Source organism: Anopheles cruzii, chromosome 2, assembly GCF_943734635.1.
Source record: "Anopheles cruzii chromosome 2, idAnoCruzAS_RS32_06, whole genome shotgun sequence".
NCBI classification, from domain to species: domain Eukaryota; kingdom Metazoa; phylum Arthropoda; class Insecta; order Diptera; family Culicidae; genus Anopheles; species Anopheles cruzii.
Window position 1 is genome coordinate 49634961 of NC_069144.1, and position 17936 is coordinate 49652896.

At 51.5% G+C, this 17936-nt stretch overlaps 1 protein-coding gene across 1 annotated transcript in view; it reads right to left on the reverse strand.

The window, feature by feature from the left end:
• The window catches only part of LOC128266888 (mucin-5AC), a 43935-nt gene extending 27281 nt beyond the window's left edge, over positions 1-16654 (reverse strand). Inside the window, exon 1 of the mRNA XM_053003677.1 lies at positions 16252-16654. Within this exon, the coding sequence (XP_052859637.1) occupies positions 16252-16654 (403 nt within the window). The remainder of the gene's footprint in view (positions 1-16251) is intronic.
• Between the last annotated feature and the right edge of the window lie 1282 nt (positions 16655-17936).

A 17936-nucleotide genomic window follows, 5' to 3' on the forward strand; every position in this document is an offset into this window, starting at 1 on the left:
GAGCCTCCAGCGCGACCCAAAACCCCGAGCGCCGATGCAACCCTCGATAGCGAGTGCTGCGGTGCGCGGCGTGGCCTTCGCTGCAATCGTTAGTCTATTGTTGTTTTTTTTTGGGAAGACGTTGATTATTTAATTTTAATTACACTGACCCCCTTCGCTATCGGTAGGAGTGGCCGTCCTCGCTCAGGTGAGTTCTCGCTCAACCGAGCGTCTTGATGTTTTCCGCTGCTGCTACATCATTAGATCGGAGGCCACATCGGGACGGCGAGATATCTCAATCTCCGGGCCGCGATGCGCACGTCCAGTGACCCACAAAATATTGAAATTTGCATAAGGAACAGCATCGGAACCCACGTCCATCACCGGCGAAACGAAAGACAATCGACCCCAAGGCACACTCGGGGAAGTCACACCCGTCACCTGGTGGTCAGCTGTGGTGAGTTATGTAATGGACACTGTAATGGATCATATTTTATTTTATGCGTCGGTCTCTGTGGCAGTGGTGTATGGGGCGTGACGCACCGACGTCACCCCTTCTCGGACCCGGTCGCTTCCCGGCGTATGCGGTCCATGATTCGCGACGACTGCGCTGGATTTCCGCGTTATGCCGTAGAAGGGATGCATCGGCTTCTACGGCGGGCACTGAATACCCGTTATGCAACGTTATTGCGTTATTGCGGTGCGAGGATGCCTTTTCAGTGGGCTGCAAGTCGCGCGCTCTCTCTCTCTATGGCCATGACCAATTTCGGTGCCCAATGCCGTGAGGACCTCTCCGCTTATGCGCGCTGGGCCAACTTCCGAGTACATTCCGCAGTTAAAAAAGAATCATACTCATGAAATGGCCTTGCAGTGAGGTTCAAGCGAAGGCTACGGTCTGCTGCGTCTGCTCAGTCGCTAGATATTTCGCTAACGATAATAAATCGCTATCTTCTACACAGGGTCATCCATTTCGTAGTTTCAAAAACAAATACATGAAAAATGATTTTTTTTTATCATAATGTTTGTACTGTGCGTCATTGTGCGTGAAACAAAATATCGTTCAGATGGCCGCCTCGGGACCAATGGGAAAAGTCGATTCTGATAAGATAATTTTCAATGACTTTTCTGCACATTTCGGGAATTGCCTCTGCCATAACTTAGCGAATGTTATTTTTTAAATACACCAAAGTTGGAGGCTTGTCAGCAAAAACACGATACTTTGCGTGGCCCCACAAGAAAAAGTCCAACTCGTGCAGTAGATCGAAAGCCGCTCGTGTTTTGTGGCTTCTAGCCCGGTATCATCTGTTGGTATCGTTCAGAATTGACGGTAGTGGTCCACCTTTCGTTGTTTTCGAAACAATAGGGTCCCATGACGTCGCCAATCCTTAATGCGCACCATATAACATATATAACATATACATCATATATAACCATATTAGTTACCTTTTCTTAATATAACGGTCTCTCTTCAATCGATTGAGGAATGGGAAAATGGTCGTCTTCGAATCCCCACTTTTGTAGTAAGTTTTAATAATTTTAACACGTTGTTCTGTGGCTAAACGATTCGTTTCCTAAAATGGCAGACATTCAACTAAAAGCTAGACACTTTGGTTGCCAAATATATTCGTAAACTGTAAAATGCCAGCCCTCTGATTTAGAAACGTCACGACAAATGCATCATGAATTCCACGAACCTTTATTTACTTAATGGGCATTCAAAATGTTCTATTATCAGCACATATTCGTTGTATTTCCAAGATTCTACTCCACACAGATCGGCTGGCGTTAATGATCTTAGTTGTGCTATGATTAAGATATGGAATCGGATATCCGTTCTATCATGGATAAAGTGTAAAGGACTCTACGAAACATGGAGGTTCCGTTCATAGCTTTATCAGACGTCAGTTCTGTGTCCGAAATCGATATACTTTAAAAATAGTGTACACGCAAGAACGACAAAATAGATTCTTCGGACTTCGGATCTCAAGAAATACAATCAAAGATATGCGAAGAAACAGAATGCAATATAAGACCCAACCGACAGCAACCTAATCGCAAGGCACTGAAACCCGGTGCCACCTTTCTGATGCAATCGAAGAATTTCCTATCGTCGACAGATGTTGACTCGCCAGGGGTTGCAACGGGGAGAGCGTTGCTTTCAAACAGCCCGCCCCCCCCCTCGCAACCAGTGCCGGCCCTGCGCACGTTTGGACGCTGACGGCGACGGCGCATTGCGCGTTCGTGGGAAAAAATAATCAAAGTTCTAAGTCTCCCAAGGGTTCCGCACCAGAACCGAAGGGTTCGAGGGGCTCAAACCTGTTCACGACCGCGGCGGTGTGGGTCACCCCGGTGAGGTTTGAGCAATCGCGCTCGGCCATGGGCACGGCCTGCCGCAGCCGCTCGGTCAATCTGCAACCTGGGTGAGGTTGGATTAATTGAATCGGTGAACAGTATTCGCCCCCCGGGGGGGTACACACCGGTTCAGGTGCCCGTCCGGGGGCCGTGCGGACGGTTGATAATAACAACATTCACTTGCTCGCCCGGATGCGGCCGGTCCGGCCACCAGAACAGCACGCCAGAAGGAAGGTTCACTTTCGTTCGCGTTCGCGGATTCTGGCCATCGGCGAAGATTTATGGATCCTCGAGCCGGCGCCGGCCAATTATGGCAGACTGGCCACTCGAATGTGGTCCTCGAGTTGCTAATAGTGGCGTCTTAGAAGATGTACTTTTACTGCGCACCACCGCTCCGCCAGTCGCCGCTATTGCGCGGTTCGGGCTTCGGGTCACCTCTGGGCTGACGTCGAAGTGGGCCGCCTGATGGGGATAAGAAAGCGATCCCAGGCGCTGGTGGCGGTTGCCCGGGAGATTGATCCGGTTGAGATTTGTTGTGGGAAAGAACCGTAAATACCGTGTGTGTTCGCGAGCTTCCCCACGATCCGGCGACGCATGGCCGGATGTCGGTTAATGGGGAGGCAATTAGAATCCGTCGGAGCGGGCTGTTGCTGGCCCGGACGAATCAACCCCTTCACATCGTTAGGCATTCGCTCGGAGCGGAGCATGTGGAGACAAATTTTATAGGCGGTCATTAGGGAAATGAGGAGAGTTTGCGCTGCGAACGCTCCGCCAACGGTTTGAAAGTGTTATACATTTAATGGTTCGCCAGCGCCAGCCTGGACAGAAATATGGCCACCGGGCACTGGGGACATAAACATTTACTGCCTGCCATTGCCCCAATCGCCCAATCGAACACCGTACGCAGTAGCCGGATTATGTAACGAAGCAGAATGGGACACCCGGAACCGGAACCAAGGAATCTTCGGTGGCATTTCGATTTGTTTGTTTTTCTTCAACAATGCCGGAGTGACGTGGCTCGATCTTCATTTGACGAACTTCAGACCAGCAGCAGCATCAGGCCACAGTAATTAATCTTCCCGACAGCAGCATAAAGCAGACAGCATATGCATAGCCTTCCGACAGATGACCTGCGGGTCCCTTTGGCAGTTGATTGGATGTTGTCTGATTTATTCCGCTTATCAATCGATGACTTTATTTCACGCTCCATGATCACCACTCGGTCCGCGGTGGGCCGAAGAAACATATTAAAACAATCCACCCTCGAGCCCTGTCCCTGCCTGTGGATTTCGCTCGCTTCGCAGTGACATAAGCAAGCAAGCAGCGTCCATGGAGAGGCATTACGCCGGACGCCAGTGTTGTGAAACACTGCGGCCATAAAAACAAGAACTTCGCACCCCATCACCACGGACATCAAACAGCCTTCAATCGATAAGAAGTGCTCGGCGCGCGAGTCTGCACATTCCGCGGTGGCCCTTCGGGCCATTAGCTTGGGCCTCGATCGCCAACACTTTCCGCGTGGTCACCTGCAGCATACGCTCGCTGGCGCGCGATGGACATAACGACCACTTTAATTGCTCTCTCGAATCACTGCTCCGCTGCTAAGGAGCTACCCTCTCCTAGCTGGTCACAATCGCAAAGAGGTTTATTTAATTTTTAAAACTGCCCTCATTATTACTGCCGTCCCTGCCCTTTTCGATGCCATTTCCAGCAAGGATAGCGTTGCGACCGCGATTCGACCGCGTTCTCATTAAGGTAACGGTGAACCGGCAACCGGCTCAACCCGCCCGAAGATCCTTGCGATGCTCCTCGAACCCGCTGACTGGTGGAAAAGAAATGGTTAAAGATCGAAAGATGAAGATCGTGAGTAGCAGATCGCTGGCATTTAAGTGGAGACCCAACGCAGGGGTCGCCTTCCAGCATAAGGCGGACACACACACACACGGCACGATGCCGGGTGCCATCGTCGTGCAATCGCGGCTTACGTAAACGCGGCACCAGCGCTGGTGTGTTGGCGTAAGGTGAAATTTAGAACCAATCGAGCAGATCGCAATCCGGGAGTTTGGGCACGGTATTCGTCCCTTCGACTTTCGGTTGGCTAACCGGTCGGGAAGCCGTACAAAACTTGCACACCCACCTGTGGCCACACATAGTGAAAGTGGTATGGCGCCCGGGGGGAGGCGCCTCAGATTATGCGACCCAACGCGTGCTGATCCTTCGGCTGGAACCGGCCGCGTATGTTTGAGTTTTGAAGCACGTCGCCTAAACGCTGCCCGTACATTGGATGAGTTACGCGCGCCTCTCGGTTCGGGGGCATTGTTCCCCGCCCCAGCTAGTAGGGGTGGAGATGAGGGAGGCGAGTACCTCTTGCCTCGGATGTGTTGCCTCTACTTGCGGTGGTGACGCACAGTGCATTGTGTTTGAATTTTGATTAGCGATCGATCGGCCGATCGGTGGATCGTTTCCCGGGCGAGGTGTGGCCAAAATGGCGACCGGTCCCGCGGCGCAGCACGCGCCGTCTTCGCGGGAGCGCCGGGAGACGAATTGGCCATTGTTGGGACACCCGAGAAGCGCTCCGTGAGGCACGGCGCGGCCTCGCTTGGCCAACGTGTGTACATGTGGGTGATGTATGCAAACGGCTCGATTGTTACACCAAACCTCCGGCAAGCTGGCCGGTGACTTCAGCCGGGGTTCGCTGTCAGAATTCTGCCGCAATCGGTGCGAGTTTTTGCAAAATCCGGGAAGAGTTGGACACTGAACCAGTGCCCACTTTGTTAATGCTTCCTTACGGCGTTTTCATGAGAAGCGCTGGTAGAGTTAGGTTAGCTTAAAGTTGTATCTAATGTTAACAAAGGATAGTGGATATTAATATATTCAATTGTAGACAATTATTCGAAAAATAATTGTCTGCAACATCTACACGTCCAAATCGACCATTTTTCGACATCATCAACATTTGTAATCGATAATTGAATCGCTAGAGTACATAAACATTGCTCCGGAAGCACTTTATTGCCTCCGGAACCTTATATATGTATATATACATACTCCGCCTTATATACTCTGGAACTATCAATATAAAATAATAGTAATAATAGTATAATTGATATTAATCAACAAGCCCCTAAATAGCGTGTTCAAAATGACAGTAACTAGGCGTTTAACCATTAGAGATTGCGAATACCAGAAACATTACCTGTAGCTTGATGGGTATTTAATTGATGATTTCATTTCAATATTTTCTGACATAAGGTTGCTACTAGGTTTGCCGTTGTCCTTTTCAAATATGAAACTGACACTTTATCGCTAACCGAGCTAGGTTCCAAGAGCTCCAAACATCAATTTCGTTTGATTTATTTTTTCGTCCCCGGAAAGTCAGAGGACAAAATCTTCTAAAATGTTCTTGGAAGTCCAATTAACTTAAGGCCCCAATCCAAAAAGTAACATTAAATTTCTTGGGATTAATAAACTGATGAAGGACCGCCACGAACCCCGTAAATCAAAGAAATCTAAGCCAAGCTATTCCAACCTCATATGATCTGCGGTGTACGAACGGCTATATAACCTCCATAAAGTTGGTCCTCCTGATAAGACCCAGTAGAAACACATGCCTCTTCCTGCCTCAAACCAACCCCTTCCCGGGAACGAAGATCACACGATTGTCGAGGTTCCTCGCGACGACGACGACGACGAGCTGTCAAGTGGCGTAAAACGCTGATGTTACGATCTCACGGCGCACATGTCGTGCTTGGAAGGGAACTTTTGAAACAATTATTCTACACCCCTGTTTGTCACTCCGTCGCATCCCCTCCCCCACCCCCGCCCCCGCAGGCAGTTTGTCACCGGAAAAGATTTATTGCCTCTCGTGCCAACTTCTTAACTACTACTACTACCGGTGGCTGGGTGGGTGCTGCCACTGGAAATGCGAAGGTCATGGGAATCAACCGTCAAATGGGTTTTCCAGCTTCGCGTCGGTTCATCTCGGTACTCGGAGATTCTACGCGACGCGAGTGGGCGACGTACGGGGGCTGACGTTCTTTTGATATTTACCGCCAGCGATGGCCGCGCTGGGTTCGCTTGGGAATTCGAACAGATAATCGAAGCGCTCCGCCGTTGGCCGCCGACAGTGCTCAGGTGGCTAGTAATACTCTCTAAATGAAATCTATTTACTTGTGAGCCAAATAGACTTCGATTGAAGCAGCCGGCCACATACTTGCAACCCTCACTAACATGACCAATTTCAGCATCCAATCTATCACGTATTGCCGGACACACCTCTTCGACGCACCGCATATTGATTGAAATTTTCTCACGCCCCCCATTAGGAGCCATGCGCCTGTCGCCCTCCTCCTGCGGCCGAGGCCACCCACAGAAAGAGCATTGAGATTAATGGGCCTGGGCTGGGCCGAGCTGGTGGTGGTCCAATCATAAATCAATACGGAGCGCCGTGTACGCGATCGTTTATGATCGATTACTGCGCAGGAAAGTGGACGTAAATCAAGTCGCTGCACCGAGAGCGGCTACTTCCACACGATTTCGGGAGACGATTCGGTGGTCCACTTTCGGTTCCGAGAACGATTCGATTGATTTGCTCGGCTCGGCCGGGCCTCGGTGAGATCATCCGCCGTCGATACGCCGAGACGCTGGAATCACGACGAATGCGGTCATTATCGAGGAATGGCAGGACTCGGTTGTGCATTCGAATGTCGACGCTTAGAAGCGGCGAGTTCGATGGGCACAGCGGAGGGGCTGCGGAAAGTTCAATGCCGCCGGGGCAGGTGAGTGCAGTCAGGCCCCGTGGTGGTGGAAGATTTATTCCGCACGATAAGAGCCGCCACCACGAGCGTAGAATGTGATTAAGGATTTTATATTAATAACCCCGATGACGATGTGGGGTCCCGGACCAACCACCTGCCCCCCTGCCCACCCACCAGCCTCATGTTGGCTCACGATCTGCAGCGCGTTTATCAAACGCGCGATTAGTCACGACGAGCCAGCATGAGAGGAGAGCGTGTAAATTACGGCGCAAACCGTGCAGGGTTAAAGGGTTAATGCTGGCACGTTCGGGGCCGTGTGGCAGGCGCGAGGAGACGACGACGACGATGAGTTCGAGGGGCGACTTAATTGTGGAATTAAGTCCAATTACGTAGCGCATCGCGCTACACGGGCAGCTAAGTTAATGGATTTTTGTTTTTTATTTTCCTTCATCTCGGACCTCGCACCGGATGAAGCAATGCACCGGTTACAGCGTCCACTTGCAGTTAGACACGTTCCGGTGCACCAATCGTCGAATCGGATGTCATTGTTTATGGTGCACCGGGCGCACTAAACGCACATTTATTGGCTGCGCCGTCAACAAACGTCAGCGGGCTAATCGCACGGCCGATTAAAGGATGTGACAAATTGAATCCTTTTAGAAGGACGATAAAATATTGTTTACGACACACCACAATTGAGCTTCAAACATCACCAAAGCGCCATGGCGTCGTTAAGATGGGTTGGGATAAGCTTTGCGCCTCAGCCAGAAGCATTCGAAATGGAACCGGAAGCCTTCTAGCGGAGCGTCGACGAACGTGACACCACCGGGCACCACCGGTGTCAGTGACGAAAATCACTTCCGTGAGAACTTTAACGCTAATTAAGTTCGTCCGTAGCTCAACAACGCATCAGTCGGTCGGGCCGGTCTGTGGTGACCAGCAGGCTGGTGCTAAAAATTCTGCACAGAATAATGAAAACCCCTTTAGTTTGTGACCTACAAGATTTGCAATTAAGATGGTCCGTCGACCGCGTTAATGTCGATGCGCTGAACTGCGAACGTAGAACTAATTACCGGGCACGGGGATGTCCACGGCATGGATGGAAAATGTTCTTTTTAATAGCAGCAGGAACCGTGCCGTTATTGTTTTATACACGCTTCCTTATTAGACAAAAAACACACGGCGAAGACGTAGGTCGAATGGTAATGACCTGCAGAGTGTCGTCCCGATTGCTCGCCCCGATTGATGAGGGTTTTCCAAAGTCACCGAGCCGAGTGTCGCCATTCGCCGCCAGCTGACCAAATATGTGGCTCTGGCCTCTGGCTGCCCTCGGAAAGGGGTTGCCAATGTTTCCCAAACCTCCTTTCGGGGCCGCACACGCAGATAATGACTGTTTAATGGCACGCTAATGAGACCCGGTTCCTCATTACGTTTTTCTTCGTACGATCAGCCTGAATCAAGAAAATATGTATTTCCCCGCAAGGCGATTGACCATTGGGGTGATGGTGATGGATTTTCCCTATTATTTTCCCACCCATTAGCGGAGAAAGTGGCCAATTAATTGACCACGAGACGGCGCCAACCACCACCGCATCGCATCGCAAGTTTCGGCCGGGGTCTGGTTTTCCAATTTCTGTTTTTTGGTGAGTTGGCACCCAAAATTTAAATTTTCCGCCGCCAAAAAACAGCGGAAGTAATCAGTAAGCAGTGGCCGGGTCCTGGCCTGGCATTACGGGTAGGTGAAACTTCCGAACCCGCGCCGAAGTCCACTCATCTGCGACTGCGAACGCTACTCCGGGGCTCCGTGATGGGACGGTAATTGAAAAGCTACTCCTCTGAAATGGTTAATCTTCTCACGAGTGTTTCGCGTGCCGTGATTACGTCAAGTGTTTCCAAAAATACAGCCCCACCATGTCTGGCTACTGAAAACCAGGGGTGACTCTTCGTTGCTGGCGAGTGGACCCTAATTAAGGCACACACGCGGCTCAATCCTCTTACGTGGCGGATGCAAAGCTGCGAAACCGGTAATTTGCATGCCTCCGGAGGGCACCCAAGAACACTGGACGATTGCGGGGTTCTATTCAGTTGTCAGTCATGCCACGCGGAGAAGAATCCTCCACGGTGCTCGTCAATCCCCTTGCGCCAATGATGAGCCCAAGCGCCTAGGGCTAGGGGTCGTGTGTTCCGCGGGGGGCTACGGATCACGGACAGTCAATCAGAACCACGCTAAGTAATACTTCCCGGTTCGTGCACTCAGCAGGTTTCGTGCGAGTCACCACTTTTAATTCGCGCACCGATCGGTCACCGCACCGAAACTGGTGTCCGAATCAGGTGTCCCGCTATGCCCCGGAACATGCTACTCATGTTGGGTTTCGGTCGGTTTTTTGTGTGTGCTGTTTACCCACCACCATAAGTCAAAACATTGGCATTGAATGGCGGATTGCCGGATGACCAGCAGAGTGCTGCACGCAAGCTGCTGCCGAATCGGACACAAAAAAGACCGCATGGAACCGTTCGAACCGAGGTCACATTCACGGTTCAATATCTTCCGCGGCCACGAACCGGAGGCGTTCCGGAGGGGGGCGGAGAACGTTCTAAACGCGTTGGGCCTGGGAATCCATGCCACCGGGAAGACGCACACCAGCCCCGAGGAAGTCCGCGCCCATCTTCGAGAAGCGTGTGTTTCGGACATGTTTATTGGTACTCGATGTGAGTGGATCTGGTTTATTGGTGCCACCTCAGCTTGGGCGGTAGTTTCGTTTGCAAAAAAAAATGCGAATAATATGGCCGCTGTCAATCATTCGTTCCACAAAAACAAGTTAATAAGCCCCATTGCTGTGGCGGTTAATTGGGAGTTTAAGTTTCAAATAATCAAAAGTAGAATTGCCATTAACCTGGGGATCCAATCCTATCTGAGGAGCAATTCTTGCAAAGGTGACCGGAAAAGGGATCTTACGTTTGGGAGCCGACATCACCTTGCCGTGCCTGGCCGTGCTTTTGCAATTCTGTTTCGGGAACATTTCGGCTTCTTCAAAAGTTATTCTAAAGCTCCACGTGTCCTCGCTAATCGGAACAGTATTTAAAAATCCTTAATCCTTCCTAAACCTAGCTAAAGCTATTCTTGAGGTAATACGCGAATGTTGAACAATCAAACAGCTGGTTGTGATCTTGCAGCAAACATCGAAGAAATGTGGCATCAAACTCCACTGTCTGCTGCCCATTGTTTTCTCAGCGTCGCTGCTGCAAACCGGCACCAGCATTATTGATGCAATTTGCCCGTGTGGCCCGTTAGCCGCGTTTAGCAATGTGGCTGGCTGGCAGAATGAGAGCACCGTGACTGCTGCACCGGCACCGTGTCATCGGCAAAGTGCATCGGAAAGTGTAGCGCAAAAAATCGAACCAAAAACTAGCGGACCGATCTCGCGCAACGATTGTTTACGGCTCGTAACCGGTACCCGTTCGATTCGCAGCCTCGAAGGCGCAATGGAGCCCCAGACTTGGAAGAGAGAGATGGAGCGCCAGCGAAGAATTGAATCTAAGCAGCAAGGTACGTCCGGACCGTAGAAAGCGCCGGCCGGGAGGAGGCGACGAGAACTGAAGAACCGGGAACGTGGCGTGGCGTGGCGTGGCGTGGCTTGGTCAATCGGAAAAAGGGGGCCACAAATGTCTGCAAATTAAACTGTGCCTCCCTAATGGGCCAACTGAGCTAACGGGGCCCCAGCGGTACGGCACAGCGGGACTCCGAGCAGAGGGGCCGTGGGGCGGTCCAGCGCAATCGCTCTAATTGCAACGACGAAGAACTTATGTAGACGTAAGAACGATCGCGCGCCCGAGGCTCACGGTGGGGAAGCTCACGGAATGCCAGTGCATGGCGGAATGATCCATTCGTTCTTCGTTCGGTCAGGCGCTGGCGTCACGCGTTGCCTGCTGGAGGCTCCGGAGGCTGTGCAAATTGTTTCAGCGTTCGAAATGACCGCCGCCAGCCACAAGATGGGTCGCCCATTATACAATCAGCCCGGAGACCGTCAGGCGGTCAGGATTTCAGGTCCGCGACGCCGCGAAGTTGAGCGAAACACCGGGCACCGGGTGGATAAGCACTATGATTTGGTCAGGTTTGTTTAAGAGACGGGTCGAGCTGGGCCGAAGTCCGGGCCATAACATTCAATCATCATCATCATCAGCAGCAGCATGAGCTGGTGGCTCATTAGGCATTGAGCATTGCAGCACCGGACCCGGGGAGTGGCTAATCTGGGCCGAGAAGTCACTCGCCGGGCCAGTCGCACAAACCGGGACACCGGATTGGGCGCTGATTATACTCATCATCTCGTTGGTTTCGGAGCGACAGGAGCTAGACGTCCGAAACGTTGACGTCCGAAGACTTGTTTTGACTGTTCATAGCTTGAGCGTCTATTAAGAAGAAGTGAGTCGATTACCTAAACCGGAGTTGGCAGTGATTTGGGTAAACCAGACCAAACGGAGTTAGGATGTACAAGGGCCATCGGAAGCGTGATTTTAGTACAATTTTCACCATGGAACAGTATACACCAAAAAATAACTCCTTTCAATCATGACTATGCCTGACGATGTACGAAAACCCTGAAGCAATCCAACAGAAGCATCTTTATGACCCAAACGTTACTGTTTATGCGGGTGCAGTATTTGCGCGGATATGATCATCGGGTCGATATGATCATCGTCAACGATAACGGACTTTGTGATGCCAATTATTCGTGAAAATGTCACGGACAATTGCTGGTTTCAACAGGACTGTGCCACATGTGCCATTGTTCTCTAGACGACTGGATCGAAAAATGACGAATTATACTGGCCTCCGAGATCAGCAGATTTGCCGCGATCAAACTTTTATTTGTGGGATTATTTGAATTCCAAACTATACGCCAACAACCCAAGGACTCTAGCAGCCCTCAAGAACAATATTCGCCACGAAATTGCCGCCATATCCGACGAAACATTGGTCAAAGGAGATGGAAAACGTCGGCAAAAGAGTCTATTTGGTTGCCAAGGCCAGAGGTGGCCAAAGAGTTTTCGAATGAACAACCAAAAAATATTTGTTTTAATGTATTGTAAGAAACAAATGCTTCATCTTGAAAGGGCCCACCCTGGGTACTCGTAAAAAGGAAATTGAATCGTGAAGGCCATTCGGAACTAATTGCTTCAAAATCGTATCAATCGATAGTTCCGATTTAAAAGGATCGCTACGAAAGGGGCTACCTAGCATTGTCAGCATTGACGTTTGGTGCGATCTTAATCATTTTCATCGATTTAAAAGATCACATTTAGTGGCGCACCTGATGGTGCTGCTAAACACCGATCGCTCTTGTTAACGCTCACCTACAAGGAAATAAATACCCCCCGGGGATGATGTTTTAATTCCTCCGAGTACGCACCAGACGTTTCGCGCGCGCAAGTATGTCATAAAAATTGCGTTCGATCGTTAACTACAACCTCCCATACGGGGCGGCCCAGCCTTAACCGCAACGGAACTGGAACGCACGGTCCTTGACGGGTCGCTTGTTGTACGGTTCTAACAATCACACACACACAGGCAGGGGCACATACGGGCGCGTGCAAACAGCCGTGAGGGGCAAACAACAAGTGTGCGCCGTCTCGGAATGGCGCTGCTCGAGGTCTGTGGTCGGCGATGAAACAGGTTATAATGTATTCAAACGCGCTCCGCAAATATGGCATCGACGACACAATCGACCTGGGCGCGCGCGCCCCGTTTGACGAATCGGTATCGGACGACGGGTTGGAATACCGACGGAACAGCGTGCCAGGTCCGCACAGGGTTTCTGTAGGTGGTCATCATTCGTTGAGCACATTCCACATAAACCACACACCGAGGTGTGTGCGTGGTGAGTTTATTCAACCACACGCACGCCCAACTCGGGCCCAGGATCGGACTGAAGTTAATTAAATTGCCTTCGCAACCGGGCGCATTCGCGTAATAATAAACGATTATTGATTGTAGGAAGTTTGCCGAAAAAACTGCGGCAGGAAAAACAACAACAACCACCACCACAACAACCTCATCAACTTTCGTCCCGCAACCACCCACCGCCCACCGTGCGCAATTGCGTACGCTAATTACCGGCCGCCACCGAGCGTCAGTGAAAGTTTGACGAAATAAGCCACGAGGAAAGAGCTGGGCGAAAGTGAAAGCGACGAACCCGGTACGCAACGTGCGAGGCTTTGTTCGAGGATCCATCGAGTGGGTGGTCCGGATTCTAACCGGTTCGTTCGGTTTCTTCGACCTCTCTCTCTCCTTCACCCCCCACTCGCTCTTGTCTCCACGGCTTGCAGACTGTTTGTGAGATGCGCGCGCGCAAGATCCCGCCACCGACGGCTCGACGAAGGCCAACCAGTACACAGCCAGCCTAACGGTGCTACGCAAATACCCGGTCCCCCCCGCCCGGGAGTTATGCATACGCTTATGTTTGCGGTCCGAGTAGGTGGCCGACCGCGTAAGCCTGTTTGCGTGTGAGGCGTAGGAGTTTCTTCTGCGCACCTCACGCGGCGTTTGGTGGTGGCGTTCCGAAGTGCCGAAGGTCATCCGGCATCCGTCACCGGATTCGAAGCGTGTATTCTTGGTAAATGGAGCTCAGTTTCGGTGATCACCACGCGGTCCTGATTGGTACGGGACGATGAAAAAGAAATGAGCTCTACAAAAAGGTTACCCCTACCGGGGCCAATCGCACGTACAAGAGGCGTACAAAGTAAGTTACCTTTTTCCCCTTTTAGGATAGGATGGAAAAAAACCTTAATCCATTCGCCGGACACGGCCACTAACGGGGCACTAAATATTTGCAAACACACACAACCCACTTAAGCCGTGCCGTTTTTTTGCGTTCTGCCATTTAGTCAAGCAGTCGCGGTTCGCGGTTTTTGCTGCCCCAGCACGTTGCCCCGTAGCGAACCGGAAGTTTAGCGAACTTGCACAAATAGTGGAGCACAACGATTGGGGCTGCCGCGGAAAAAAACAAATTTCCATTTCACGACAAACTTTCAAAGCCTGTGAGCGAACGAGAAACCCGCGGTTTGTTGCTGGCGAGCAGAGCGATCGGAACCGTCGAGCTAACGGAACCGGACCAAGCCGCTAGCCGAGAGCTTCGTTGCTGTAAATTAAGCAATGGTCTAGAACAAGGTTGAGTAGTGTGTTTTTTTTCTTCTTCTGTCCACTTATTTATCGTAGATTGAACCACGGATGGAAAACGACGGTACCGAGGACCGCGCTCGTGTCGTTGATCCGTCCCCCAACCCGGGCTACGGATCCGGTGTGGTCAATGCGGCGGAGCGTTAAATCGGTGCTCTCCTATTGCCGGCGTGGCGTGCTGCTGAAGTGCATCCATTTTTTCTGCTCCCTTCGCTTCCATCGGTGTGCGGAGGGGTGAATGCACTCGACAGAAATGCACCGGATGTTGCAACCGCAACACATGATATGCATTGCATGCTCGGTGCCACACGCACCACGATGGATGGAATGTCACTCGTCTCGCCGCGATTGCCGGTGACTGACGGGGCGACAAAACGGTTGCTGGTCGGCCTGATCCGGCCTGGGAAGGAAATTAAATTCTCACGATTGACCAGGGCCGGGGCATCCGGCCCGCTCCGTTGGCCAAGAACCAGTTCTCGAAGAAATGGTCCCGATCGTGGTCCCCCCGAAGGCATCCCCAACGGTACCACCGTGGCGGGCTCATTGACTTATTGGCGATGCTATCGGGAGAAAAGTGCCGGAGCAGATGATGACAGCGACTCGCCGCTGAAATGACTTATGGGATGGGTCTCATCCGGCCGCCCGGGGGCACCAATGTGTAGAGAGAGAGGGAGAGAGAGCGAGAGAGAGCGATGCTACCGCAGCCAGCCAGTGCGCAGGGAGCAATGGCACGAGATCGAGATCCTACCGACCGACCGATCGACCGAGGCCCCGTTATGTTCTGGAGGCCATTGGCTCCCGGTCGGTGGTTGTCATCGGACCCTCCGGGGCCCTCTCTAATGGGGCCTCCGAGGAGGGGCCGATTTAATCGGATCGAATCGGACCGAACGTGGAACAGAAGCAACAACCGCACCGCTTGAGAGCGAAAATGGATCTTAAGCTTGGCGCGAAAGACGCACGATCATGTTGCGCCGCCACGGGACGAGGCAGCAACAGATAACAGATTTCGATTAACGGCCACGGCCACTGGACGAACATTCAAGACGAATCGGCCGTGTCGGCCGTGATCGAGAAGCAAGCTTAGAGATCGTTGTGATGTATCTTTGATGGTGTTTTGTAACAAAGCGGTTGTGTGTGGCTTTGTGCCAGCAGCCTCCTGTCTTCCTGTCATGTGGCCACGTGGCTGTCAGACCGTTGAGAGGCTTCAAATCAATGCATTCTTTCAATCGAGACACAATCGGGATGGTTAAAAGCGATCGTCGCGTCGTCTTTCCAAGTTTCCAACGGGGGTTTCAAGGCTACAAACACACAACTTTCAAGAGATCTCGCTCCACGTTGTGTATTGAAAAGTGACCTCGTTCGAGGAAATCAATGATCCGGCCGTGCTCAGCCGAGCGCCAATCTGCCCCAAATCAACATCCGGGACTGATATCGGTTAGTGGGCCCGCGGCCCAAAGGATGCTTCGGGGGGTTTTGGGAGTGTTCGGCACTGGTCCGCTGACTTCCGGTGGACCCCGATTCGAAAGTGTTGAACCATGGAAAGAAAAGCAGGTCACATTCAAATTTTACGACACATTCAGTGGTTCCGTCTCCCTCCGATGTGTGTACGTGTTTGTTGTGGCCTACGGTGTCCCGTTGTTGCCTGCGAGCAGCTGCCGAGGCCCTTCGGCAGCGCCAATGGCCAAGAAGCAGCAGAAAAGCAGGCAGCACTTGAGGTATCTCCGTTTTTTGTTGGATTTTCCTTCGCCTTAACCAGTTGCCAGTGACGGTGTGGAAACCGAAAGCAAAAAAAAAAAAACAGAAGAGTCGCCGCCATCGCGAGTCGTGCTCATCAGATTTGAACGAGATCGTTTCGGTTGCGAAACGCGCCGACGCCGCCGCCGGTTCGGTGTCGGCAACACGGTGGCCGGTGGCCACCAGCGCCGGCCATTGCCAAGTGGCTGGCTTTAATTAGGCTAGAGGAAGGTAATGGGCATCGTCGTCACTCACCATTCAAATGAGGCCCGGCGCCGCGACCGTCCGGCTGCTCCGGCTCGGGGACCACCACGGAGGCACCGGATTTTCCACGGCCATTTTTTAACGGTTGATCCGCGACGCTGGTCACCGGGGCCGTTGCAGGGCCTTTCACCGGTGGTGGCGGCGATGGCTGGTCTGCGACGGATGACTGGCGAATCGGATCGACGCTGGTCGACGACGACGGCGAGAGCCGTTCGGATCCAACGGTCGGCGTAGTGCCGGCGGTGGATCGGGTTGGCTCGCCGGCCGGATCCGGTACGGTGACCGGAGTCCGGTGGCTTTCTACCGCCGTCGCACCACTGCACCACTGTACCACTGCACCGCACACGACGAGCACCAGCAGCGGCCCGATGCTCGTCCGACTGTTATTACCCATGTTGCACCGCCAACGATGCTCTTCGGCTGTTCGAAAGAGGCTCGCTCCGTGCACGCATCTATTGGCGCGGCGTGGTTTTCTTTTTCGGGACAAACAATGCACTTTTCCGTCACACACACACACGCACTGTCGCGGGCGGCACACCGGAACTAGTGCAAAAGGTCACAACACACTTGCAGATTCGCCACAGTCAAGGCATCGTGGAAGGAGCGATGGGTTCTTGGACGGGAAGCTGTTCACTGGAACGAAGAAAAGGACGAAATTAATACGAGCACGGCGGATATTAGAGAGTTTGATATATTTGGTTAGTTTATTTTGTGTAGTGACAATGTGGTGACCCAATCCTTTAAGGAATTGAGTTAAGTGACTAACCAAAGCCTTATGAAGTTGTGGGGGTATGAGGAAAAAATATGATAGACAGCAGTTCCCAATGTATCTCTATAGAATCTCTATATCTTCATATATAAAGTAAAAGTTACTGTTTTGAAAAGAAAACATTCAAGTCTCTTCAGAGTATGCATTTGTCTTCACGACAGTTTGTTAAGCCAGAGCCAACACCTAAGAATAGAAGCATTGCGAAAGTCTTGTTTTAATTGGAAATGTCAAGGTTCGCCAAGTTGAATGCTTATAAAATGTGTATTCAAAACTGATTATCAATGTTGATTTATTGATATTCGTAATTTAGCAACAGAGCCAGGTGTTTGATTATTTTATTTGTTTTTTTTTTTATTATGAGAACGGGCAGAGCCGCATTAAGCACCAACTTTGATGTACACCAAGTTTTGTCCTGATGTACTGTCAGGGTTCGAACTGACAGCTTGCCCTTAGAAGCCGAATAATTCTTTTGCGGAGAAAAGTACTACTTTTGCGAAACTAACAGGCTAACAGAGTTGGAAGCATCGCTACATTTCAGATCATCCTCGTAGTTTTGTTCTAAGATTATTTCGAATTTTACTTTCTTTGTATCGAGTCTGTAGCCATCCAACGAATTCAGCTTTAAACCGGCAATTACCCAACGCCTCGCCTCATGCCTAATCGCATTGCCTAATAGCTCCGGGCTCATTGCGAGCGGCAATTATATTCCCTTCACAATCGGATCGCACCCGGATCGTGGCCAGATTGAAATCAATCCTTCTCGCCCGGTTTCATCAAACCCCCGCGGGCACGTGATGCCATTCGAGTGTCGCAGCCGGCCGTCGTCTAAATCCGGCCAACATGTGCGGCACCGCACCACCATAAACCACCCTCCGTGCCCTACATGGGCACACGACCGGGCACGAGC